Here is a 25507-nt window from a genome sequence, read left to right on the forward strand (position 1 = left end):
AGACCGTGCCACGATGTGAATTATTTGGAGACTCCGACAGTGTTCTGGTGTGGTTGTACAGTGGTGGTTCGTATGTCCATGACGGTAAATAGAAAATAAGTGCAGGAAAAGTAAAAAGAGATGAACACTAAGATTTACGTGATTCAGTAACATGCCTACGTCTATGAAGGTTTGGGGAGGGAAGTCTTCGCTATAATATATCTGTTTACAGTCATTTATAGATCCTCATATCTCAGTGTATAGAGAAGGTTAGAGCTCTTCCTATTGGAGACGTTATCTTTCTCGAGAGGTCGCTGACCCTTTTTATGTTGTCTCCATCGATTTCTTTTTTGATATGTCTATTTCTCGTCCTTCTTTTTTGATGTTGTCTGGGCATCCCTTTTTATATATTTGCCTGACTCTTTATTGTACATAACAACCTGCCATGAGTTGACAGATCTTCCTTACGTGAACTCTTTACTTTCTTCCCCTGATCTTCTGATATTTTATAGCTCTCATATCTCTCTTGTCTCTCCTTTTATCTCTAATTATATTTTGATAGATTGAGCCTAATTCATGAGCTATGGGCATTGGGCATTTTTTCCCTCTACATACCCAATCTTTGTTTGCAAAAAATAGCCACTTTACACACAGTTACCAAAATGTAAAGTTTTTATTTTTTTTCTTAGCAAAATGCAAAATTAAAGTCTCGTTTGGTTTCACAGATGGCCTAAATCTATCTCATCTCATCTTAACATCCAAACACCATTAAAACATAAATAATTTTTAATTTCAAAGTTTCAAAGTTTTTAATTTTTTCATCTAATTATTATCTAATTATTACAACTTTTCTAAACTTCTAAACAAAACAAAAAAAAATAATCTAAAATTTTCAAATTTCTAAATAAAAATAATATTATAACAATATTATAATTTTATAATAATTTTATTCAATTTTTTCTCTCACATTTTTTAAAAGCTCATAAAATATTTTAAATTAAATTATTTCATTATTATTTATAAACCATCTTATTATTATTAACATATTTATAATTTAATCTAATCTCATATTATCTGAGTAACTAAATGAAGTTTATTATTGGTACTTTTTAATTAATAGTATTAATAATAACTTTTTGATTTTATCAGTACCGTTTGTGCGTTGCTTTACATTAGAATCTTTTTCTCTTTAGTTTTAGTTTTATCAGTTAATTTCTAAACGGTTTTTACTTTTAGCCCTTGTTTGGTGTGGGAGATCTTCATCTTATCTTATATAATTATTATAATTATTTTAAATTTTTATATAAAATATAATAAATAATTTAAATTTTTTAAATTTTAAAATAAAAATAATATTAATAATAATATTTTACTCAAATTTTAAATTTTATCTCATCTTTATCTTATCTATATAACTAAATGAGACTTTAAATTGGCTGCCTTTTATACTCTTGATGGCTATATTTGTTTTGATGTCGGAGAGCCTTTTCAAGACGAGGCCGATTCATTCTTATAGAATAAATTCCGATATCATGTACTGTACTTTTAAAAATTTTTTTACACAAAATTGATTTTTATTTTTATTTATTATATAGAAAACCGAATCATACGTAATCAGCCGTTTGGCGTTACCGAATGAAAAACTAATTACTGCAGACATTTTATGGATCGAGTTGAGTCCTTTGATAAATATTTTTGACTTTTTTTCGAGAGAGTTGGAGCTAATTTTAGTTCTCATACAATACAAGGACAAAATAAAAATAAAAACAAAAACAAAATCTCACTTTTTTGTCGGTGTGAAAGGGACAACCTTTTAAGTTTTAAGTTTCTCAAGTGTACAAAGATGAGCTATATGCTTCAAATCGAATTTAATCTGCTAGTCTCTAATTTAAAATTAAATAATCATAATTACTATAATAATATTATGATTTTAAGCTTTTTTTAATCATAATGTAAAATATCTAAATTTTGAAAAAATATATAAAGAATACGATATAATAACTATTGAGTGACAAATCAGAGGCAGAGAGATCGGATAAAGTGTAATTAAGCAATAATATAATATAAATGGATGGTAATGAAAAATGAAGGTAGTTGGCGTACATCTCACGTACAAAGCAGGAAATTAATGGCACTGGAAAGTGATCCGAGCAGCCACTCTTGCTTCTAGAGAAGAATTTCATCTCGGACATTGAAATTATTAGAGGTCATCCTCGTAGGCATGGCGATAGGGAAAGCGTAAGTGAAATTTGAAAGGGAAGCGTGTGGCAAGGAGGCTTCAGAACTCTACAGTCCTTTCCCAGAGCTGTGGTTCTTTTGACTTTTGTGAGAATATTCTTAATTTGAAAGGCATCGATGGGCAATGGAGGGTGGTGGCGGTGGTGGGGTTTGATGATCATAGGAGCGGTGGTGGCGGTAGCGAGCAGCGGTTCGCAAAGGAAAGAAGACCTTCTGGTTTCTCGTATTGCCTTCGGGTCATGCTCCGACCAAAGCGATCCTCAGGTTTTCATCTCTTTCTACTTTCCTTGCGTAATCAAGCCTTTTTATTTACCAGTATAGTGTGTTTTGTTTCCCGTCGTGAACATGTTTGTTTGATTGCCAATCGTTTTCTCAGCCTGGTTCTATTCCGTGCGCCATGCCTGCAAAAAGTATACTTCACCAAACGCAAGGTGGACAAATAGGGTCCCCAACAAGGCTGAAAAAACAGTCGTACAGTAATTGTCTACTGTCTGCTAATGATATACCTGTGCCCTTTTTTTTGCATTATTTGGTAACTCTGTTTGTTTTTGAGATGAATTAAAATTAAAAATTAAAAAAAATATTATTAGAATATATTTTTTTAATATTATTTTTGTTTTAAAATTTGAAAAATTTGAATTATTTATGTTATTTTATATAAGAATTTGAGAAAATTATAATGATGAGAAGAGATGAATTAAAAACAAATTAGGAAAGTTATTGGTCTGTAGATAAGGCCTATGCGTCCCTCGGAACTGTTTGTCAGAATAAGTGACATTGCTGCTTACTGTTGCTTGTATTGAGGCGCCATTGTAATTAAATGTTTCATCCTTTAGGTTGTGCTTCTTGGATTAAAGATAGAGTTGTTGGCACAGATTAGACAATTTAACCACGGAAACGATTTGTCCACGCTAGGTGTCTGAAACAGCGACTATTTTGCAATTGGATTTTCAACTGTGACAACTCGAGTCTTGTGTTTTTGAATGCAGCCTATCTGGGATGCAATAATCAAATATGATCCCCAAGTCTTTATTTGGCTTGGCGATAACATTTATGGAGACAATAAGCGCCCTTTTAAACTGTTTGGAAAGGAAAGAACAATCGGACCCTGGAAGAATGCTCCAAGGTTTGTTCCTAACTCCAGGCAGGAAATGGAGTTGAGATTCAAGAAAGCTAAGACTAATCCTGGCTATTCTCGTCTTCGAGAGAAAACTAAGGTGTCTCAGTCAACCCATTCTCATAATATTGTATCATGAGCTTGGTCATTAAGAATAATCATATCCTTGACAAGTTTCTGCATGAACGTTGCAGAACTTGTGCTCTATTAATAATTCTATTCTTTCATATTATTCTGCCTAAGTGGTAATATTTTCATATTGTAGATAATCGGCACATGGGATGACCATGATTATGGATTAAATGATGCAGGAAAAGAGTTTTCTGCGAAAATATCTAACCAAGAACTTCTCCTTGATTTTTTAGAAGAACCTCAGGATAGTCCACGGTGAGGATATTTCTCTTTGTTTGATCATCTTTGGCTATGTATATTATTATACTTTGTCAATGCAAAAAAGAAAAAAGGAAGACAACAATAGCTTTTCTCCTCAATGTACCGGTTAAGATTTTGGTTCTCTCCTTAATGAAATTTTATCAAAATTAGATTAACTTGAACTCAGTCTAAGCAGCAGTTTTAATGTTGATTCAAATGGACAATTTAAGTCCATTAGTTGGAGGGTTGGTGCTATTAGGAAAACTCACCATGGCTTCAATGTTACAGGCGCAAGCAGGCTGGTGTGTATGCATCATATACATTTGGCCCTTTGGGTAGACAAATAAAGGTACCCAAGTGAATGCTTTCAATTACTTCTATAATACTTTCTTTTACATATAATTTGAATGGTCTGCTGGATCAGATTTGTTAATTTTCTCAATTTTATAATGTAACCGAATTCTTTCAGTAATCTTGTTCTGATTCTCTTGTGAGAACATGTCAGGTTATCCTCTTAGATACTAGATACCACAGAGATCCTCTGTCAAGTGATGGTACCATTTTGGGGAATTTGCAGTGGACATGGCTAGAAAAAGAGCTGAATGGTCCAGCATCAGCCATTACTATAATTGGATCTTCTATTCAGGTATATCTGAATTTGATTCCCTACATATTATGAGGTTTTATGTATGAGTGGTTACATGTCAACTGTTTATTTTTTTGAGTGGTGCTGTTGGTCATCAAGTCATACGACTTGTGTTTTCTCATTTTCAATGTTTGGATTGATTAAGAAATTATTAAGGTCACTTTACAATGTATTCTTGTAATGCTCAAATATTCTCGTGCCCATTCTATAGAATGCAGAAGTCAAAGGAAACTTTGGCCTTAATCCTTCTCCTCTGTGTGTGTATGCATGTTTGTGTGTGTGTGTGTGTAGTGTGAAGGGGTTTTCTGTTCTTAATAAATTGAAGCTAAAAAATTGTTCTTAAATAGTAGAATTGATACCATATTGCCAATTTAGAAGACTATAAGTTCAGATTGTCTTGGTCCGGCAGTCTTTTGGCTTCTTGAACTATAATTTCAATTTACAGTAGTGATTTGAGCAAAACCTTATTCAGTAGTGCAATAAGTTCTCAGTCAAGGGGAAGTTTTTTCAGATATAATGAATATAAATTTTTGTACATGACATGGTGATAGTTTGAGTCTGATATTTTATAAGCTATCCTCTGTATGTTATTTTATAATTTTTTTTTGCATTGCTGATTTGTTTGGCACTAAATAATTTGTGCCTGGCAATGCCATTTACACAAAAGATCTCTTCTTGGATAAGTCATTCTACTTTTTGGATCTGTCAACTACATTTCTGTCAGCAAGGCATTTACTTTGTTAGACCTGGCATCATCTTTTCCATACAATTCAGGTTATATCAAATCTTTCAGCAACCACTGGTCCGTTGATTTCTTCCGAGTCTTGGGGACGTTTCCCAAAGGAGAGAGATCGCCTTTTCAAATTGATAGCAGACAGTAAGGTGATAATCTTTAATCCATGCTTGTCAATCTGAACTGAACTACATGTAGTTGTGTTTTTATGTTACTCGGCAATATCAGCCGATGTGTTTGACAAGGTTTTCTCATTCTATCTTCTTTGTTGCTCTAAATTTTTACTTGCCTTGTGTTTTATCTCTTCCTACTGGTATGATAATGGAGGATGCTTAACTGCACAATAACCTTCCATCTCACAAACCCCTCTTCTTCTGTAGAGAGATCGAGTCTTCTTCATTAGCGGCGATGTTCATTTTGGAGAAATTGCACGGTATGACTGTGCTACTGGATATCCCCTATATGACATTACATCAAGTGGGCTCACAAAATCAATAGAGGAGGCAGTCCCACCACCATTTCATTTCATAGTGAGGTTTGTGGCAAGCTTGACACCCACTACAATGAGAGTCATGAATCAGAATTGCAGATTTAGTTCATGCACATATGGTATGCAACTACAATGCGAATCATATATATTAAATATAAATATGGATTTTCTGTTGAGGAAATATGATTAGCTCTTTGAAAGTTTAAACTTTAAACTGTGGATTATTTTTAGGTCAACCAAATTTTGGAGCAATTGAGATAGACTGGGATGCAACTCCAGTGACCTTGAAAATTGAAGTTAAGGATATCAATGGGTTAACCGTGACTGGTGTCAAGATGTCATTATTGGAGCTGCAAGCTGGAAGTATAAACAACATTGCCACCATGAAAACAGGGGAATATTGGAGGCATTGTTCCCCTGAAGTTACTCTACCGTGGCTTGTCAGATATCGCCTGGCTATTCTGTTCTACTGTGCTGTTGCTTGTACGTCACTTCTGTTAATTTCATCATCTTTTTTAATGCCCACTTCATGGAAAATGCTTACCAACACCATCTCATTGCTGCATGAAGGCCCTTTTAATGCTTATTACATGGGATGCTTGCAAAGTCTCTTTACAGTAGTTAAAGATGATGTGTAGAATAAATATTTTCATTAAGAAAGGAAATGAAGGACCATGGTACACGAGATATACAAAAGAGCTAATTATGTATGAAAGCACCAAGTTATAGGCACCATCCAGTAGTGCACAATTTAGTTCATTTTAATCAAATCATGTACATCTGCCACTCTTTGATATATCCGTAAAATGACCAACTCAGTTAAAGAAGTTATAGAGAATTGTAGGTTAGGAAAGACCTCCTGGTGGAACAAGAGCTTGTAAAGTATTTTTTAGGGAAATTCTACATGCCCCTCAAATCCTAAGCATTGTTTTCAACGTAAATGGCTCTCAAGTTTTGTGAACTTGGCATTTATCACTTGTGACTCTGTGAGACACGTAACTTTTAAAATGATTTTGTTACTTGCTCAATTGATTCAATCTGTTCGAATATATAAATTTTCCTAAATTCATATACCTAAATTTTATAATAAAAGTGAAAGTGACAAAATCTGAACTTTTATAACTTGAAAATAAAAAGTTTGGATTTAAGCAGGTGTCTGGAGGATCTATATTCCCTCGTAAGGACATTATACAATGAAGAAATTAATGTTTACTGTTCCTGGCAAGTGTTCACTAGGTTTATCTCTGAGGTGGCATGGAATTCAGTTCATAACATTCAATTACATCTTATGATTCTCATACTGATGTTTTTAGGTTTTTGATTTTTGTTGCAGTCTTGCTTCTAGCTTTGATAGGATTCACATATGCAGCTGTATTGATCAGCAGGCGATGTCTCGGCAAATGCAAGTTTGATTGACTGTATGTCTGTCTGTCAGGGTATTTGTTTAGTTCTAAGTTCACATATTTTCGCTCCCCAGAAACAAGTTTCCTTACTGAAAGGTTTCTTTGAAGGCTTTTCTGCTAGATTTATAAACTTGTGTTTTATTGGATTGAATTATTCTCTGGGCTGGTTTATGGAAACCAAACCACTGTAAAAAGGGTTTTCAGGTAGACGCGATTTGTACAGCAGCAGTGCCTGTAAATGTGCAAAATTCTGGCATCAATTCATTTTCATCTTAGGCTAAGTTTATATGCATCTTATCTAATTATTATAAATTTTTTAAATTTTTATATAAAATATAATAAATAATTTAATTATTTTAAATCTCAAAATAATAATAATAACTACTCTGCAATGTGCGGGTTTGAAATCATGAGTTTTACCCAACAATTCTGCGACGGGTACCCGTTGCGGAATCCACTGACATCAGCTTTATATTATATTAAAAAAAAAAAAAGACAGAAGAATAAAAATAAACAGAAACCCAGAAATTCCTGCGGATTCGTCGTTCTCCATCTATCGTTTGTTCCGAAACCCAGAAATCATTTTTCCTGCGAGTTCGTCGTTCTCCATCTATGGTTTGTTCCGAAACCCAGAAACCATTTTTCCTGCGGGTTCTTTATTCTTTTTCACGTAAAAAAAAAAAAAAACAATTTTATAAGCAAGGAAATACACTATCCCAGCTAGCGCCAATCCTTCATCTCAGGTCGTATTATTTGGATAAAATCTCAGAAACAAATCCTCCAACCCACAATTCTGCAAAGTGGTTGCCTTTTCATTTTTTTTTTAATTATCTTCTATGGCCTAGTATTTGAAACCACAGAAAGCCATGGAAAAGTCTGAAGAGTTTACCCAGGCGACGAAAGCCCCACATCCGTGGAGAAACTTGCTCACAAAGCAGAATCCTGTTCTTTGGGTATACGAAAGGGAATGTTGCATTTCAGATGAGAAGAAGATGGGAAGAAAATGCGAAGAAGATGCAAAGGAGAAGACAAGAAGAAGAAGATGATCAAAGGTATTGAATCTGTTCTTCTATAATTTATGCTGCAAATCAAATGGAAATGCTGGGAAAAAAGTGAGAAGATGAAGATGAGAAGAAGATGCGCAGTAGATGCAAAGAAGAAGTGAGATGAAAAAAATGGGTCTGCACGAAGAACCTGATCTTCGTATTCTCTGTGGGAACGGAAAGCTTGCTTTGAAAGCTGTGTTCCTTCAGTCCTTTGTTTTGTCTTCATGTTTGAATCAAGTTGCAGTAATTTTGGATATAAACGAAGAGAAAACCTGGGGAGCGGTCCGGCTGCTCCCCCTCGTTAAACAGCCCTCCAGTGATTGTGCGCCATGTAAGTAATTTATAATAGTTAATTTACACTTGCATATACGTGATCAAGACCCATATAGCCCAGACCCAAACAACCCCTCCCTCATTCCTTTGTCTTCCATACCAGTAGGCAATAACCATCCCAACCCAAACAAAATCCCACCCCACAGTCATCCCCGACGGCACTTGACAGATCGCATGCGCCGAAACAGAGCACAGACCCATCACTGCGTAGAGCCAAGGCATTAATGGCTGACTTATGCTTCTCTAATGTAGCCACTGGTGAATGCTTTTTATCTCTCGCACGTTTGCTTCTTCCATACCGTGATTTTCATATCTGTCGAACCAGTGTAAACAAACCCATCTTCGGAAAATACTAAAGCATTAATTGCATTGTGATGCACATTCCTCAGAGACTGCAAGCACTTAAAGTCTAAGGTTCGCCAAATCTTGAACATCCTATCCCACGAAGTTGAGTAGAAAATAGAACCGTCCCTGGATATAGCAAGTGCCGAAATAATATCAACGTGATGTACCCATGTGGACTTCTTGTGCCGTCACAACTCCATGTATTTCTTGGCCGAGAAAAGCCTTGAAAAACGATCATTAATCGTGGGGATCAGAGTGGTTATGCATGTGTATTTTTGGTTTTGGGTATTGTTATGGGTCTTCCACACACGGACTCAGAAGGAACAGAGGGAGACTTGCTTGGGAAGAAAGGGAGGAAGTTGATGATTCTGAGTTGGTTGGCGTCGAACTTCAGATGGTGGTGGTGGAAATGAGCTTCGGCTTGGGCGGCTGTCCAAAGAGACCCAAACGCGAGCTTGGAGACGAAGATGAAATGAAGAAGGCGCTGCCCAAACAACAATTTCGGCCGCTTTTGCGTGTGGTGGGGTGTATTTAGTCTATCGTATTTTTTTATACGTGTCACTATTTCAATGGAGGGCTGATTTTCTATCTATAACAGCCCGACCGTCTCGCAGCACTTCTCATAAACGAAACGCCCTATTTTATTTTGTACACATAGATGGCCATGTATGCCAGGTTCCTAAACGCGGATGCAAGTAGCTTTTTTCTTTACCCAAACTTTGACGGGCTGCGAAGACTACACGTAGTTAAGATGGGAAGTGACAGCTACCCTACCCCAAATCATACGTAAAAGTAACGTGCCTCTAGCGTCTACGTATTTTTATTCTTTCTTTTACTTATTCGGATATAGAATTTTATCACATTTTATTATTATAATTTTTTTAATTTTTATATAAAATATAATAAATAATTTAATTTTTTTAATTATAAAATAATAATAATATTAAAAAATAATATTTTAAAAATATTTTACTCACCTATAATTTAAAATCGTTTTGAGGCTTACATAACCCTGATTGAGAGCGGCAGGACTGGAACTTGGACAGAACTCGTCAATCCAACTAATCACGCGTTGAATATCTCTTGGTCTTCTTTTTAAACATGATTTTTTATAAAAACGTATTGACAGATGCAAACGCATCTGAAAAGAATAAAGATAGGACTGACTAGTCTAATATAGAGACACGGTCCGAGAGCCCAAAAGTCTAACTTCGCTGCCTTCCTCCCCAGTCCGGCACTGCCCTCTCTCTCTCTCTCTCTCTCTCTGACTCTGACTCTGTTACGTTCATTCCTCATCAAGCAACCAGAACAGGATCGTAATCCTTTCCGGAGTTATCTGAATGGAGACCTCTAAATTACTGTACTTAATTTGTTCCCTTTTCGTGGTTGTGTTTCTCCGGACATCCCGTATCTCCGTGGAAGCCCAACAAACGTATCTGGACAACAAGCAGCTCGATTGCTACAACGACGTAAATTACACGGATGGCTACTCCTGCAACGGCGTCCAATCCTCCTGCCAAGGCTACCTCACCTTCCGATCCAATCCTCCTTACAATTCGCCGGCCGACATCGGCTTGCTCTTGGGCTCCGAACCCTCCCTCATCGCCGAGGCCAACAACATCTCCAACTTCGACACCATTTCCACCGACACCCAGATCCTTATCCCGGTCAATTGCTCTTGTTCGGGTCCTTACTACCAGTACAACACCTCTTATAAGTTGAGCAGACGGGACGAGACCTACTTCACTGTCGCCAACAACACCTACCAGGGGCTGACTACCTGCCAGGCCATGATGGCCCAGAACTCATACGATTCCCGCAATCTCACGGTGGGCTTGACTCTAGAGGTGCCGCTTAGGTGTGCTTGCCCTACTTCCAACCAGACGGTGGCTGGGATCGAGTACTTGCTCACTTATATGATCGCCGAGGGCGATAGCGTTTCTGCTATTGCTGAACTTTTCGGTGTGGATCTGCAGAGCGTACTGCACGCGAACGACCTTTCTGAGGAGAGCATTATATTTTACTTCACACCCCTTCTTATTCCTCTTAAGAGCAAGCCCAGTAGAATTCAGAGAACAGCCCCTCCGCCCCCTTCACCGCCCCCCCCGTCGCCCACCCCTGCCGCCCCTGGTTCTGGGAAATCCAACAAACGGTGGGTATTCGTGGGTGTTGGCATTGGAGCTGCTGCTTTGCTTGTCCTCTCCGCTTTTCTGCTTTGGTTCTTCTGTGGCGGTCAGTCTCACAAGAAGGCACCCCAGCCACTCCCAACTTTGGCACCACCTATAAAGAAGCCCCCACAGTCTTCCTATGAAAATTCTTGGTTTATTTCTACAGAAGGTGTTCGTTATGCTATCGAATCCTTGACCGTATACAAGTTTGATGAATTAGAAAAGGCCACTGGGTTCTTCGGGGAAGCTAACAGAATCAAGGGCTCTGTTTACCGGGGATCCTTTAAGGGTGATGATGCTGCTGTTAAGGTCATGAATGGCGACGTTTCGAGCGAGATCAACTTGTTGACGGGCATCAACCACAGTAACATCATCAGGCTATCTGGTTTCTGCGTACACGGAGGGAACACTTACCTTGTTTACGAGCATGCAGAAAATGGGTCTCTCAGCGATTGGCTTCAATCAAACAAGCTTCAAAATCATTCCCCTTTAACATGGAAGCAGAGGGTTCAGGTTGCCTATGATGTGGCCGATGCTCTCAACTACCTCCATAACTATGCCAACCCTCCCTACATCCACAAGAACTTGAAGACCAGTAACATTCTTTTGGTTTCCAATTTCAGAGCCAAAGTTTCCAATTTTGGACTGGCAAGAACAATGGAGAATCAAGACGACGGAGGACTCCAACTGACCAGACATGTGGTCGGTACTCAGGGTTACATGGCGCCGGAGTACATCGAGAATGGAGTGATTACTCCTAAGCTAGATGTGTTCGCGTTTGGGGTTGTGGTATTGGAGCTCTTATCCGGAAGAGAAGCCACTGCTGCCGACAAGGATGGAGGAGATCGTGAGGAATTACTATTTGCATCCATAAGACTGGTTCTTGAAGGAGACAATGTCAGAGATAAACTGCGAGAATTTGTTGATCCTTCTCTTGGGCATGAGTACCCTCTGGATTTAGCCTTCTCCATAGCCCAGCTTGCTAAAAACTGTGTTGCGCATGACCTCAATTCTCGCCCGGCCATGTCAGAAGTTTACACGACTCTGTCCAAGATTCTGTCGTCGTCATTGGACTGGGATCCATCTGACGAGCTCGAACGTTCCACCTCAATTGGTCAAATTCATGTCAGATAGATGGCAATTGGCAATTTGGCATGGCATCTGCTCTTGCGCTCCAGATTGAGATGCATAAAGCCCTGCTGTAATCCTGTTGGGTAATCCCATAATTAATTTACTGATCATGATGCATACATAATAATGGAACGTAGTATTTGTTCTCTCTCCCTGGTTTCCAGCTTAGGATGCGGTTCTACTCAAGAATATGAATATGAATATCATGTTCTTAATGCTTCAAAAAAGTTTTAATCAGATTATTGTATTTTATATCTCATGTCCCTCCTTGTCCTTCCCAATAGTTCAGTGAGATGCAACTGGGTAGACAATTGTATCATGCAGAGACAATTTTATTTGATTTTTTTTTTTTCCGTTTTTGATGCATGCTTATGCTCCAGCCATTTACACAGTGCCTCGCATTCACGGAACAATAGGGCATCAATTTGCATCTTCTCCATTCAGATTTTTGAGTTTTGAAAATCTATGGTACTGCCTTAGATTATTTTCATACGTAAGTAAAAACTTTCAAATAAATAAGGTTTTGCTGCTTGATAAACAGGCCGGAATCACGTTTGTATAGGAATTTCAAGAACCGAGTAATAATTTTTTTATTATTATGATAAGCATGGCCAGGAAAAAAATTCAGATAATAAAACGGTAGCAAAGTAGATTTTAACATAAAAAATAAAAATAAAAATTTTATGTGCGGTCAGTTTTGCATACTTTTTTGTACATTCTGTTAATGTGATTGGTTGCGTCATTTTTTTTAATATAAAATAAATGTTGAGTTTCTCACATTAGTTCTTACGCAAAAGTGATTGCATGTAATAGAATTCTAAAATAAAATATATAACAATTATTTACAGTATGATTACATAATCTACGGAATATCAGATTTTAATGTTTGGTGAATTCAATGTAGTGATTTTAAACATAAATTCATCAAATTGTGAAGATTGTGAAGTTCAATGCCAATGCTCTGACCACCCTCTGTTGCATACAAAGATTGCCAATCAAGAGAGTTTCAATCAGAGGGTGAATTGGGTAAGTTAGTACCCTACCATTTCCAAATCATGTTATAAGCTTCTGCAAAGCCTTCCAACGTCTGATAGAAGAAGGGATTGTATGGATTGCCGAAGAACCCATCTCTCAGTACTCTGACAGGACTCAACGTTGGATGAAGAGTTGGACACAGATTTCGATTGTCTTGCAAGCAAATGCACGCGAGGTCTCATCACTATAAAAACACAAAGCATATGTATTCATTACGTAGAATGCTGAAGTGAAAGGAAACTTTGGCCCTAATCCCTCTCTCTCAAGCATTGTGAATCATATGCATCAAACTTGTTCTTACCACTTCCCCCTTTTAGTTAAATTTGTTGGTCACCAAGGTTGGTCTGAGAGCATTGTCTGTTTTCAATCAATAGAAGTTCAAAGGTTTTTATTAAATTAAATAGTAGGATTGATGCCATCTTTTGTTGCCAATTAAGAGTATAAGGGTTATGTTTGGAGATGAGTCACGGTATTGCATGAGCATGTATAGATATAGTCAGTGTCTTTAGATGCAGTAGTTTGATGGTTATTTGGAGTTAAACTTCATTCAGGTGTTGGTGTCTTTTGAGTCCAATTCGGTGTGGGAGAGTCTCTATCCCATTCAAATCTAGCATCTATTTCAATAAAATCATGAATAGTTATTATTACCATTTTGCTATTACGGTATACCATATTATGGCACCTGTTGCGTGTTTAATTGCTAAGACACGTAACAATAAGCTTTGATTTTGTTAGCCCAGCAGTCTGTCTTATTTTCTCAGTTGAGATGAGATGAGATGAGATGAATTAAGATTAAAATTAAAAATAAAATAAAATATTATTAGAATATATTCTTTTAATATTAATTTTATTTTAAGATTTAAAAAAATTGAATTGTTTATTTTATTTTGTATAAAAATTTTAAAAAATTATAATGATTTGATTTGATTTGATTTGATGGAATGGGATGAGAAAAGTTGTGAAAACAAATAGTACGTTTTGATAGTGAGAATACCTTAGATAATTCCTATTGGGTTCCCCATAATCTCTTTTTCCTTATAATTTGAGCAAAAATTTAGAGAATGCTCTCAAAATCTCCCTCAATCCGATCTCTATTTTAGGGAAAAGATTTAGGGAATGAATATGAACTACTATTCATCCCTTAAATCACTTTTATCAATATTTTATTTATTTCAATTAAATTAATTTTTCTTCCAATCATCTACACTTTTTCTCATATTAATATTTGTTATAGTTTTAAATAATAGTTTTAAAAATAATTTAAATAACTATGAAAATAAAAAAAAAATAATTTAAATCTTTATTTAAAATATTCACTAGAGTAATAGTTTAAAACATAAGAAAAAATATTGAGTAGTTAAATTTGTACATGGAAGTGAGAAAAAAGTAATAAAAAAAGAATAGAGAAATATTATTTTAATAGAATAGGGAATGAGATATAGAAGGTTTTTTAAAGAAGAATAAAATTTAGAAATTTTTTTTAGATAATGTACTTTTTATATAAATTATAAGAAATTTTATGGGGAATCCAATGAGAATGCTTTGAGAAGTGTTGTGAATAATAATAAATAGAGATTGAAGTGAGTTTGTGAGTCCCATTGAAAGTGTTTTGAATTGTTTGGAAGTATGACGATGAGTTTTTGACTTTTGAATATAAATATGAAAAAGGTGTATGTCCCATCAATAATAGAATTTATTAATAATGATGGTAAAATGATGATTTTATTTATATATTGTTTAAATAAATAGAATTATTATGAGAAATTAGTGCCAACATCTTTTAAAAATAATTTTGCACAATTTTTTTAAAAACATTTTATTTAAATCGAAATTAAGCTAAAAATCAATTTTTGACTATATTTTTTTTTAAAATATGCAGATACATTCTTTAGCATTTTTTCGACACTCCGAGACTTATTTAATTAAATCTATTCAAAATTATAATAAGAATTAGAAAAAAAAAAGTTTGTTTCATTCAAAATTATTCGAGAACTATTAAAATTATTTAATTCTAAACTTGTAAAAAAATCAAATTGTTTTCATTTTTTAACACGAGATCCTATGCTCCCCTATTATAATTTTTTTTTTATTGCTTGTATGCTCAGATAAGCAATAAAAACCAATTTTTTTTATGGGTAGAATCAAGATTAATCCTTGAATCATGGGATTACATTCAAGGCTCATCCTATAATCTCTCCAATTAATCTTAATGACAACTCACGCCAACACTAAGTGCTGTTGCTAGTTTGTCACTTTTTCTCGACCTGGTGCAAACATTGACATGGGCAGATTGCAAGTGATACGACCTGGAAGTGGATGTTCGAGCGCAAGGAGAATCGGAGATGGCGTCTTGTCTCATTGTGCGTCGTTCTTTCAGATAGAAAACTCGGAAGTACTAATTATTTTGTACACAACCTTGCTAGATGGACGGCCTCCCATGATACTCTATAGTCAGTCTTGACTCTTGGCTTCGTTCGTGATGACTGTGTGGGCTAGTTTATGTAAACCAGAGTGACTAAAAAAACTACCTCCAAGTGCCTTCGTAGATGCAATTTGAACAGTAGCAGTCAAGGGGCAATTGCTTTACTCATACTGTAGGGAGTAAATCCCAGTGACGTGCGCGTTGAAATCACAATTGAGAGTCATTCAAACGAATTAACCATTCATTGAACGGAAGCGCAATCGAAAACTCAAACGCAATCGAAAAGTCAAATGCAATCGAAGAATTAGGCCTCACAAACACAGATACTGTACCCTCCAATGCCGAAAAGTCCAATTCGCAGCCTCCCCTAACCCGAATTGAAAAACTCAAACGCAATCGAAAAGTCAAATGCAATCGAAGAATTAGGCCTCACAAACACAGATACTGTACCGTCCAATGCCGAAAAGTCCAATTCGCAGCCTCCCCTAACCCGAATTGGGGATCCCCTCTCCCACCCATCCGCTCATTCGTTCACCATGCACTGCCCTCGTTAGCGCTCCCTCTCTCTTTCTGTTATGTTTATCTCTAGTCAAGCCATCGAATGGGATCGTAATCCCCATGATTGGAGTTACCAGAATGGAGACGTCTAAACTAATATCCATTTGGTCCCTTTTTCTGGTTGCATTACTGCGGTGGACACCCCATCTCTCCTCCGTAGAAGCCCAACAAACATACAAGGAAAACAAGCAGCTCAATTGCGACAACGACCTCAACTACACGGATGGCTATACGTGCAACGGCGTTGAATCCTCGTGCCAAGCCTATCTCACCTTCCGATCCAATACTCCTTTCAATTCTCCGGCTGATATAGGCTTGCTCTTGGGCTCCGAGCCCACCCTTATTGCCGAGGCCAACAACATATCTAACTTTGAGATCATTTCCACCGACACCCAGATCCTTATTCCGGTCAATTGCTCATGTTCCAGACCTTACTACCAGCACAAAACCTCCTACAGGTCGAGCAGTCGGTCAGAGACCTACTTCACCGTGGCCAACAACACCTACCAGGGGCTGACTACTTGTCATGCCTTGATGGCCCAGAAACCTTACGTCGACAGCAATCTCACGGTGGGCCAGAATCTGGAGGTGCCGCTTAGGTGTGCTTGCCCGACTTCCAACCAGTCGGTGGCTGGGGTCAAGTATCTGCTCACTTATATGGTCACCTCAGATGATTCCTTATCTTCTATTGCCCAACTATTCGGTGTGGAGCAACAAAGCATCCTGCTCGCGAACGAGCTGTTCTTGAATAGCACTATATTCCCTTTCACACCCATTCTTGTTCCCTTTAACAGCAAGCCCAGTAGAATTCAGAGAGCATCCTCTCCGCCCTTATTATCACCTCCCCAGTCGCCCAATCAAACATACGTGGCCAACAAACAGCTCGATTGCAAAAACAAAGTCAGCTACACGTATGGCTATACGTGCAACGACGTTAAATCCTCTTGCCAAGCCTATCTCACCTTTCGATCCATTCCCCCTTACAATTCTCCTGCCGCCATCGGCTTGCTCTTGGGCTCCGAACCCTCCCTCATCGCTGAGGCCAACAACATATCCAACTTCGCTACCATTTCCACCGACACCCAGATTCTTATACCGGTCAATTGCTCTTGTTCGGGACATTACTACCAGTACAACACCTCCTACAAGTTGAGCAGTTCCGAGACCTACTTCACCGTGTCCAACAACACCTACCAGGGCCTGACCACCTGCCAAGCCATGATGGCCCAAAACCCATACGGCGAGTTCGAGCTCCCGACGGGGATAAATCTGAACGTTCCGCTTAGGTGTGCCTGCCCGACTTCCAACCAGACGGCGGCTGGGGTCAATTACTTGATCACTTATATGGTCACTCAGGGTGATAGCATTCATGCTATTACCCAACTATTCGGCGTGGAGCAGCAGAGCATACTGGACGCGAACCAGCTGTCTGGGGATAGTCTCATATTCCCTTTCACACCCATTCTTATTCCCCTCAAGGGCAGGCCCAGCATAATTCGGAGAGTCACCACTACATCCAACAGACGGCCGGTATTCGTGGGTGTTGACATGGGAGCCACGAGTGTGACCAACATTTTTTGTATCGGAGCATAATCAACTCAAATAAAGGTCTTAAATTTATTCAGAGGATTTTCTTTTCGAATCTTACATATTGCTATGGACATACATGAATAGAATTTTGGACAGACATCTTCTTCAAATTATGACCCACTACCCAATCTGTCATAAACTGGTACCTATCATCCATTCTTGTACATATATAATTTTTATAACTTTCATGGTACGTAGGAATTACTTGTTATGTAGTTCCATGCACAACTCTGATTATATAGACATAATTATTTATTGTTGGCCCAAATCTTATGCAATCAACCCGTATGAGTTGAGCTAAACTTTTTACGGGTTGTCTCGTTTGATAATCAATCATAAATCACGAACGAATCGAATTGAGTTGAACATAAGTTTAATCAAGCCGATTCCAAACAATTGTTAGACTAATAAATAGTAGCTGATGAGAATAATTTTTCTTGTTTATTTACCGCCAACACAATCAAGTGATATTTATCCCTATAATTGCTGATCAAAATAAGACTGATAATATCCCATTGCTCTATTTTTAACGTTTCAGGCCATACAATCGTTCATAACAAATTACTGTAAAAGGAAAATTGGAAAGGTTCAACTAATAAACACGTGCTCAACCAAGAATAATGGACATATATTTTATGTATAAAGAAGTTGAAGGCGAGAGTTCTGTAGTTTTCTCATTCTAATTTCTTCTGTACAGCTTAACATCTTACGCTTGCTTGTTCAAAAGAAAAACAAATCCTTATCTGATTTTTTTTTTTACGAAAGAGGACGGTACATCAAATTTATTAGAATGTTTTTTAATTTAACGTACATACGGGGTAAGGACCGATCAGGATGTTGTTGTTGCTTTGGCTAATTCTCCATGGATCACGTACCGAAATGTTGAACTCTGTGGTAGCCAATGGATGCATTTATCAAGCCTTCCTCCCTCCATGCATTTTTTGATAGCCTTCTGTTGAACTTCTGACAGATTCTCACTTACTGTCTCTAAGAGGACATTTATGCTTAGTGACATATCTTTCGCAAAGTAGTGAAGGATTTTTGGCAGGAATATCTTGGTTTGCTTGTGGATACGAACACTTGCTTGAATGTAATTTTCTTTAGCAAGTCTGAGATCCTGAAATATATTCTTTGCTGTGTAGGCTCGAACCTACGTCCAAGAAGAAATGTCACTACATCAGACTATAACAACTGCACAAGCCTTCAAAAGTTTCAATACATATAGTTTCAATCACTGATTATGAAATTAGAAAATGTTAGCATTCTCAAATTTGAAGAAGAAACATTCATACCGCTGGGTCAGAGTATGTCCCTGAACATAGCGCAAAATGAACGAGCGGCTCAGGATATTCCAAGGAATATACATGTCTCATGCTTCCAGTCTTGAGTTTTCTTCCTGGATAAAACAGCGATTGCAGCCACTGCATTCATGCCATTTAAAAGAAAACATTACACGTATGAACTGTGCCTTTTTTTTTTTTCCCTGGTGCTTCAAATAACCACGTGCGTTGCATTAGCAGAACGGACGTCCACTTAGCTTGAAGTTATGTTAACTCAACGTAATATGACTCGAATTTCCTCAACCCCATCAGATATTAAGGCAACTCACTGCAGAAGACTGAATGCTCTTCATTGCACCAGAGTTGATATGCAGCTCTTCAACAAAATAATAACACAAGGGCACCTTTCAGAAAAGGAGGACCAAAGAATATTCACCCATTAGACACAGGAGCACCCCATGGTAAGGATGAACGGCCACACCACTTGGAGTTATGGAGTACCTTGGGAGACTAATCCTCAAGCGTACTGCAATAGAAGCATTAATCCAAATGCAGAAGGCCTATTTAGGTGAAGAGCAACAGTCAAGAACCTTTACAATAAAACGCTCACCAATCCACTCTAACGGAACCCGCTACTCCAAACAATTTAAAAGGGAGGGGGTTTTAACTTCTTGGCACTCGCGGCTTCCTACACCGAGTCATAGAATACTATTAACCTCCCCACTCAGTCTCTAGATGCCTTATTTGTCCAATAAGGCTGAAGCACCCCAACCATCATTCTATTTTTAGGTGATGTTACCAACTTGTACAAACCCTCAAGCACTGAGAGACACAAGGAAAGAAACAGAACAAGGAAACGTTTGCCGGTTGGGATGGAGGTCATATATGCTTTCGTGCAATACATGGTGAATATAATAAAAACAATCCATACATGTTATGTGTGTATGCATGATATTTGTAGAATTTTGATGTAAAAGGCATACCGAGGCTGAGTGGTGTGATCGAATTCTTAAAATGGAGCTTTGTATGTCATGGGCATTAATGCAATGCCCACCCACATTGTATGCAGCCTGAAGATTAACGAGTTTTGAATTACAGAAGTACCTTAACTGATAGTATATGATGAACAAATTAATAATAGATTTATTGTAATTTTCTACCTTCAAAATGGAGGTACATTTTACACGATTGCCAATCCCATACGCCAAATATGCCTGCAATAGAAACCTCATAAGCCTCACCAGATATGTCTTTACTAATGTAGCCAATAGCACATGGGCTTATGACAGAAAAACAAGAAGTTAGATTAATTGAGAAAAAGAGTTTACTAATCTCAGAAAAAATGAAATGTTTATATCTCACTCCACTATTAGCACTATGGTGAATCAGTATGGGGCATTGCTAGAGGGCTGATCATGTAGCATTGTAGCACCTATGCAGGGGGTTTAATTTACACGTTCAACTGAGACGTTTGCTATGGCTACTTAAAATAATAGATGACTGCAACCATCTGCTGTGAAAAGGTAAGAGAAGGTAGATATTGATGCATGACATTTGCAGGATTTATTGTCAACTTGTTACTAGCATCTCCACTTCATGACAGACTATTCTGTTTGTAAAATATTTCCATTTCATAGCACCAATTTTTATTCTAAGCTAAAGTGAAGTTCAACTTGAGAGCCATACATGCATCACTAAGGCATTATGAATATTGATCCAGAAAGCAAGCTTCTCCTCACGTTTCATCCTTCTCGGGTCAGTCATCTCAAGACATCGAACCAATGACCTACACAGCAATAAAAGACATGAGAACAACTTTGAAGGAATACCACTACTTCTCTCTAACAAACAGTTTATCAGTTCTAATTTTCCTCCTTTTCTTCTGGATTATAGAATAAAGCAACTAAAACAGACACCAGATCCGGACTACCATATTTTTCTAATATATATGTCCAATCATGCTAGTTGACTCTGGTGAAGTATATGTGCACCACCTGAAATTTTGTAGCATTTTAACAGTAAAATTGTAACTATCATCATCCAAACATATGTTCAGCACTTCTACCATTGCAGCATATGGTCCAACATCTTCTTTATCCTCATTACCATGTGGACTCCAACTATCACAGGGGTTCTTAGAGGAACACATAGTCGAGGAGGACAAGGATGAAATTGGAGAAGCCGGCAAGCCTAAATGGTTAGGAGGGCGGTTCGCAAGTTTGCAGTATATAGAAGATATGCATCTCACAATATCTTCAGAAAGTCTATCCGGAGAGTTAAAGCTGTTATCAAGGCAAGAAGCAGCAAGGTGATATGCTAGGCAGCGATGACCAGAATCAGCTTTTTTCCAGCCCTGCAGGTTATCACCAAACACAAATTTGTCACTAGAAACTTGTATAAACGATATGCATCTCACAATCTACATATATAGTAGTACAGGGGCACACAGAATTTTATAAATAATTGTAAGCATATATGAATAATTGGTTCTGTCAACCAAATCTAGGTTAGAGAATGGAGGTATTTTTACCCTTCGAGATTTTGAATTTAGACTTGCAGCACAACTCTGATTATCTGAACTGACCCAACCATGTGCAGGGGACATTTTCTCATGATGGACTAAACCATCTTTGGACACAGTTGGCTCCATATTTTGATGTGATTGATTTGATAAAATTTTGGGTGATGATCCTATCTTGTATTGTAAATGGGGTTCAGGCGTATCTGAGGATTGATGCCCTTCAAAAGCTGTCCGATAGAGTGAAAGAATATGACGCTCCAAATGCATAATATCAACTTCGAGTGTAGCAATCTCCTCCCTCAATTCTGAAGAAGACTGCATTTTCAAAGTCCAAAGGTCAAAGTCAAATATTAGAATACATACAACACACACTAGAATGATAGATAATAGCTTCATCTGTTGTTCGAACGAGATTATTGAAGATGGTAACAAATTGTCAGTAGTTTGAGCAGTGGCGTAGATTCTGAGAATAGGTTACTTGAAAAAATATCAGAAATTGCAGCCCAGAGCCCCATAAATGCATAGGAAGTTCTGGGCAATTCATTGGTTACTATCATCAGTCTCTTATAGTTGTCTATGGAGACGTGTAGTAATACACGAACCTTTGGAGTTGGAGTGCCGTCAAAGGGAATAGAGTTTGAACGACCCACTGCCTCGTTGTAATCCCAACACAGGGAAGAAGCCTGGTCAGGTAATGATCGCTCTGACTGCACAAGCTGTGTCAAAAGATACAGGGTGTTGATGCAAGTTATGATTATGCATATATACGTGTCAAATAAAAAAAGCAGGTTTCCTTTGTTTGATATCAATTCCACAAGCCTCATAATAAGGAAGCTTTCATCTCTACTCTATACTTCGGTGAAACAAGCAAAAAGGGGCATGTTTTGGGTTTGGCGTATTTCATTTAATGGGGTTGTATGGTCCTCTTCGAATAAGGGTGTCTATTCCTCATGGACTGACTAACTGGAGGTTACAATGTCAGTCCAGCATGGATGTGGAAGGTTTTGATCCTTTTAGCATCTCATAATATCTCAGCAGGGACATTGAACATCTTAGCTGGTCAATTTCTTTGTGTTTGTCCGCCCAGGTGCCAATACAAAGCATTGCGAGGTATGGCTCACCAACTATGTTAAGAAGATGAAAAACAAGACTTTTACACATGTTAAGAAGATGAAAAACAAGACTTTTCTATTATGTCTCACACACTTTTACAATGAAGAGTATGCTGTATATATAGGTACATGTAGCTTATCTAAGTATGGAAACAAATGGAAATACGGAAATAAGAAATATTTACAATTTAATGACTAATTCCTAAAAATCAGGAGCATGATGGTTGGCTGATTTTGTGCAAGGCTGAATCCTGATTTGGTGCAATCATGGATTCAGTCAATAAACTACCCCGGTTGGAATTACTTGGTCCCATTCATTTATCAATGGGATAAGGATAATTGCAGAAAGAAATACATCCAAGAGTTGGCTCTGGAGTAGCCGAAATCAAAGTTTTTCAGAACCCTGGTCTAAAATTCCTGAATCTTAGATATTCCCACAAACAGAGCCTAAGCTGAAGGTGAGGAAATTATTGAACCCATCAACATCTTCATTTGAAAAATTGTCAAACATTATTAAGCAAATGAATCTCGAGCATCAGTTGCGAAGAATATCTTACGACCACTTGATGAGCAAGCAGGCAAAATGTGAGATTACTTACAGGACAAAAATAGGATGACATTCCGGGTGACATATTTAGCATGCTTCCAGGCAGTCCATTCTCACGAATACTGCAAATAAACCGAAATCATAGCAGTAGAGAATAAGATCCATAAGTTGAAGCAGTGAGATGTTATAAGTTTGACTATCAATGAGATCAGGCTTTATTCAAAAAAAAAAAAGTTGAAGCAGTGGCATGGGACCAACTGCACTAGGAAAAATGTTCAATTATGGCAAGCTTACTTTGCGAAACCTGGGAGAGAAGGAGAGCGGCAAGAAGAGGAGGAAGAACGGCAATTCACACTCGGCATCCTCTCTTCTACAGAAACCTCTGATAGATCAATATCAGCGGCTAGCATTAAAAAATGCAAAACATTTGCAAGATAAAGATGGAGATAAGAGGAACATAAGCATCAGATGAAGATGTCGAGTTTGAAGGATAAAAGGGAAATGGAGTTACCTAGTCCAAAGCTGGGAGTATCAAATGCTCCTACAACTCCCTTCATAACTTAGAAGGCAACTATTTGTATTCTTAGAGAGAATCCTTCAACAGTTAAACTCATGCATATATCATCAATTAATGCCTGATAGCCAGAGAAGAAATGAAGGAGCAGTCAAAGTGGCTGACATTGCCAGTTACAGCAAGGCAAGACACTGGTACCCACAAAAACAATTAGACAAGTCCCTAGCAAATGATTTTCAAACAACAAAACCAAAAACTATTGATTAGCCTTTGAGGAAAAACTGGAAAAAAAAAAATCAATTAATTAAGTAAAAGCGTGAAACATGAGGCTTTCAATCCACCAATATCTCTGAGAGTGGGGAAGACCCACCAAGATGGGTTGAGTTGGGTATTAAAAACAAACGATTATGAGTCATTGAGGGAGAACGACTGCCATTGACTCAGAAAATTATAATTAAGGATGAAATGAAAAACCAGAAGAATCATTAGATTAGGTGGGAGAAAGTAAGCAGTTATGATTACAAATAGCAAGAAGGGAGCACAGGCGTTTTGGTACTGTCCACCCCATCCACACTGCTTTAATTAAATCCCCCGCATGCAATTGCAGCCCACTACATCTACATGGCGTAAGTAAACATACATACTGCAAATAAAGCAAGCCTTCCTCTGCATTGTGCAGAAACGATTAATACAATAATTCTCTGCATGCATCCACCAAAAATTAATGCTTATATTGATTCCCAGACTAGTAATGCAATTCTCTCATTAAATTATTCTGAAAAGCAGTTGGTATGAACAACATACCAACAAATGAAGCACTTCCAAATATATTTGAATCAAAACAATTTCATGCCCAAAGTTTGAAGGAAGAAATAATCAACAAAGATAACCCCAAGGGTTAGCTCAAGTGATAAATGGTTTTGGGCTTGGGGTATGATCCCTTAGATCATCCTCTTTGGTGGAAATAATTTTTTAGGGCTATCGGACTGGAAAATTTTTTCTTTAAATTATCCGAAATGCACTCACTGAAAACTCCTTGCCGAATATCTGTGTATCCCGAAATTAATTGAGACCCTGTTCCCAGACATCCGGTATTAATAAAAAAAAATAATCAACAAAGATAATAAATAATAGTGCAGCCCACATCCACACTACAGCTGTTTCTGCAATACATAGACGGGTCCATGTTCGTTAAATACGATCAGATTGAATTACCTAGAAAGCCCGTCTCTATTCCGAGTTTCATGATTTGAATTCTCCTCAGACTGCTGCTGACTTTATAGATGGTACTAACGAAAATGCTCATAACCATATAATTAATCTTTGAAAATGGTGTCATGAAGTTATCTGGGGCCATGGGCCCTGCCCCCATCAAGAGGAAAATGTAGGACGGAACAAGTTTCCGTCGTCAAGAGGAAACCCAATGCGAGGAAGGGGAAGAGGAAGATCAATCAGCCAGAAGCTTTCATGCAGTCGTATAAGCATTTAAGTACTCTCCTCCAGCTCACCAACCAACGTCGGATCAACTTCTTGTCAACTTAGTGTCCAAATTTTGTTACTCTAAAATAATTTAATAATATTTATAATTATTTGAATAATTTATTCGAATATTATTAATAAGTATTAATACATAAACTTAAGATAGAATCTTTGCCAAAATGTTTAAGAAATTCATATTGCTAACAGTGACGATCCGGAAATTCATCTTCAGATGGGTTGAACAGGAACTGGTGTTATGATAATTAGATTTTTATAATATTTTTTATACTTTATATTTTATCTTTTACCTATAAATATATATATATATATATGTTTTTTATATTTCATCAGGTCTTACAACGAAATCACAGTGGTCCAAGTGGTTAGGATGTCCATTAAGTATGGCCAGCCCATCACCTTATTAATACGGCATTCTCAATCTCCCCCA

At 37.5% G+C, this 25507-nt stretch overlaps 4 protein-coding genes across 8 annotated transcripts; 3 read left to right on the forward strand and 1 right to left on the reverse strand.

The window, feature by feature from the left end:
* The first annotated feature begins 2071 nt into the window (after positions 1-2071).
* Positions 2072-7226, forward strand: LOC109007740 (alkaline phosphatase D). The gene is made up of 9 exons (XM_018987548.2): positions 2072-2481; positions 3207-3434; positions 3600-3721; positions 3995-4055; positions 4212-4352; positions 5127-5234; positions 5466-5694; positions 5807-6058; positions 6909-7226. The coding sequence occupies exons 1-9, from the start codon at positions 2335-2337 to the stop codon at positions 6989-6991; spliced, it is 1371 nt and encodes a 456-aa protein (XP_018843093.1). The 5' UTR covers positions 2072-2334; the 3' UTR covers positions 6992-7226.
* A 2620-nt stretch (positions 7227-9846) lies between these two features.
* LOC109007739 (protein LYK5-like) lies at positions 9847-12367 on the forward strand. The gene has a single exon (XM_018987547.2). It carries the CDS (start codon positions 10043-10045, stop codon positions 12002-12004), a length of 1962 nt encoding a protein of 653 aa, XP_018843092.1. The 5' UTR covers positions 9847-10042; the 3' UTR covers positions 12005-12367.
* A 2823-nt stretch (positions 12368-15190) lies between these two features.
* Positions 15191-18816, forward strand: LOC109007738. Its single transcript, XM_018987546.2, has 2 exons — positions 15191-17624; positions 18749-18816. Exon 1 carries the CDS (start codon positions 16077-16079, stop codon positions 17607-17609), a length of 1533 nt encoding a protein of 510 aa, XP_018843091.1. The 5' UTR covers positions 15191-16076; the 3' UTR covers positions 17610-17624; positions 18749-18816.
* LOC109007737 lies at positions 18238-25019 on the reverse strand. 5 transcript variants are annotated; one of them, XM_018987544.2, is made up of 12 exons: positions 24796-25019; positions 23578-23701; positions 23361-23448; positions 23119-23188; positions 22010-22123; positions 21417-21722; positions 20881-21239; positions 20573-20672; positions 20047-20100; positions 19870-19956; positions 18899-19027; positions 18238-18756 (listed from the first exon to the last, which is right to left on the reverse strand). In XM_018987544.2, the coding sequence occupies exons 2-12, from the start codon at positions 23621-23623 to the stop codon at positions 18436-18438; spliced, it is 1674 nt and encodes a 557-aa protein (XP_018843089.1). In that variant the 5' UTR covers positions 23624-23701; positions 24796-25019; the 3' UTR covers positions 18238-18435. The 5 variants fall into 5 exon arrangements, 4 of the variants coding, with proteins under 4 accessions (XP_018843089.1, XP_035538983.1, XP_018843090.1 ...); XM_035683090.1 differs by lacking the exon at positions 24796-25019 and adding an exon at positions 24607-24624 and having other exon boundaries at positions 18260-18756; XM_018987545.2 differs by lacking the exon at positions 24796-25019 and having other exon boundaries at positions 18260-18756; positions 23361-23436; positions 23578-23764.
* Positions 25020-25507: the final 488 nt, after the last annotated feature.

This window comes from Juglans regia, chromosome 11 (assembly GCF_001411555.2).
Source record: "Juglans regia cultivar Chandler chromosome 11, Walnut 2.0, whole genome shotgun sequence".
Lineage (NCBI taxonomy): Eukaryota > Viridiplantae > Streptophyta > Magnoliopsida > Fagales > Juglandaceae > Juglans > Juglans regia.

Coding starts and splice junctions, on each gene's coding strand:
- LOC109007739 (XM_018987547.2), top strand. CDS start 10,043: ATGGAGACCTCTAAATTACTGTACTTAATTTGTTCCCTTTTCGTGGTT.
- LOC109007737 (XM_018987544.2), bottom strand. CDS start 23,623: ATGAAGGGAGTTGTAGGAGCATTTGATACTCCCAGCTTTGGACTAG. Junction 23,449..23,577: donor TACTCCCAGCTTTGGACTAG/GTAACTCCATTT, acceptor TTGATCTATCAG/AGGTTTCTGTAGAAGAGAGG. Junction 20,101..20,572: donor ATAATGCCTTAGTGATGCAT/GTATGGCTCTCA, acceptor TTTCTATTGCAG/GCATATTTGGCGTATGGGAT.
- LOC109007738 (XM_018987546.2), top strand. CDS start 16,077: ATGATTGGAGTTACCAGAATGGAGACGTCTAAACTAATATCCATTTGG.
- LOC109007740 (XM_018987548.2), top strand. CDS start 2,335: ATGGGCAATGGAGGGTGGTGGCGGTGGTGGGGTTTGATGATCATAGGA. Junction 3,722..3,994: donor GAACCTCAGGATAGTCCACG/GTGAGGATATTT, acceptor TCAATGTTACAG/GCGCAAGCAGGCTGGTGTGT. Junction 6,059..6,908: donor GTTCTACTGTGCTGTTGCTT/GTACGTCACTTC, acceptor TTTTTGTTGCAG/TCTTGCTTCTAGCTTTGATA.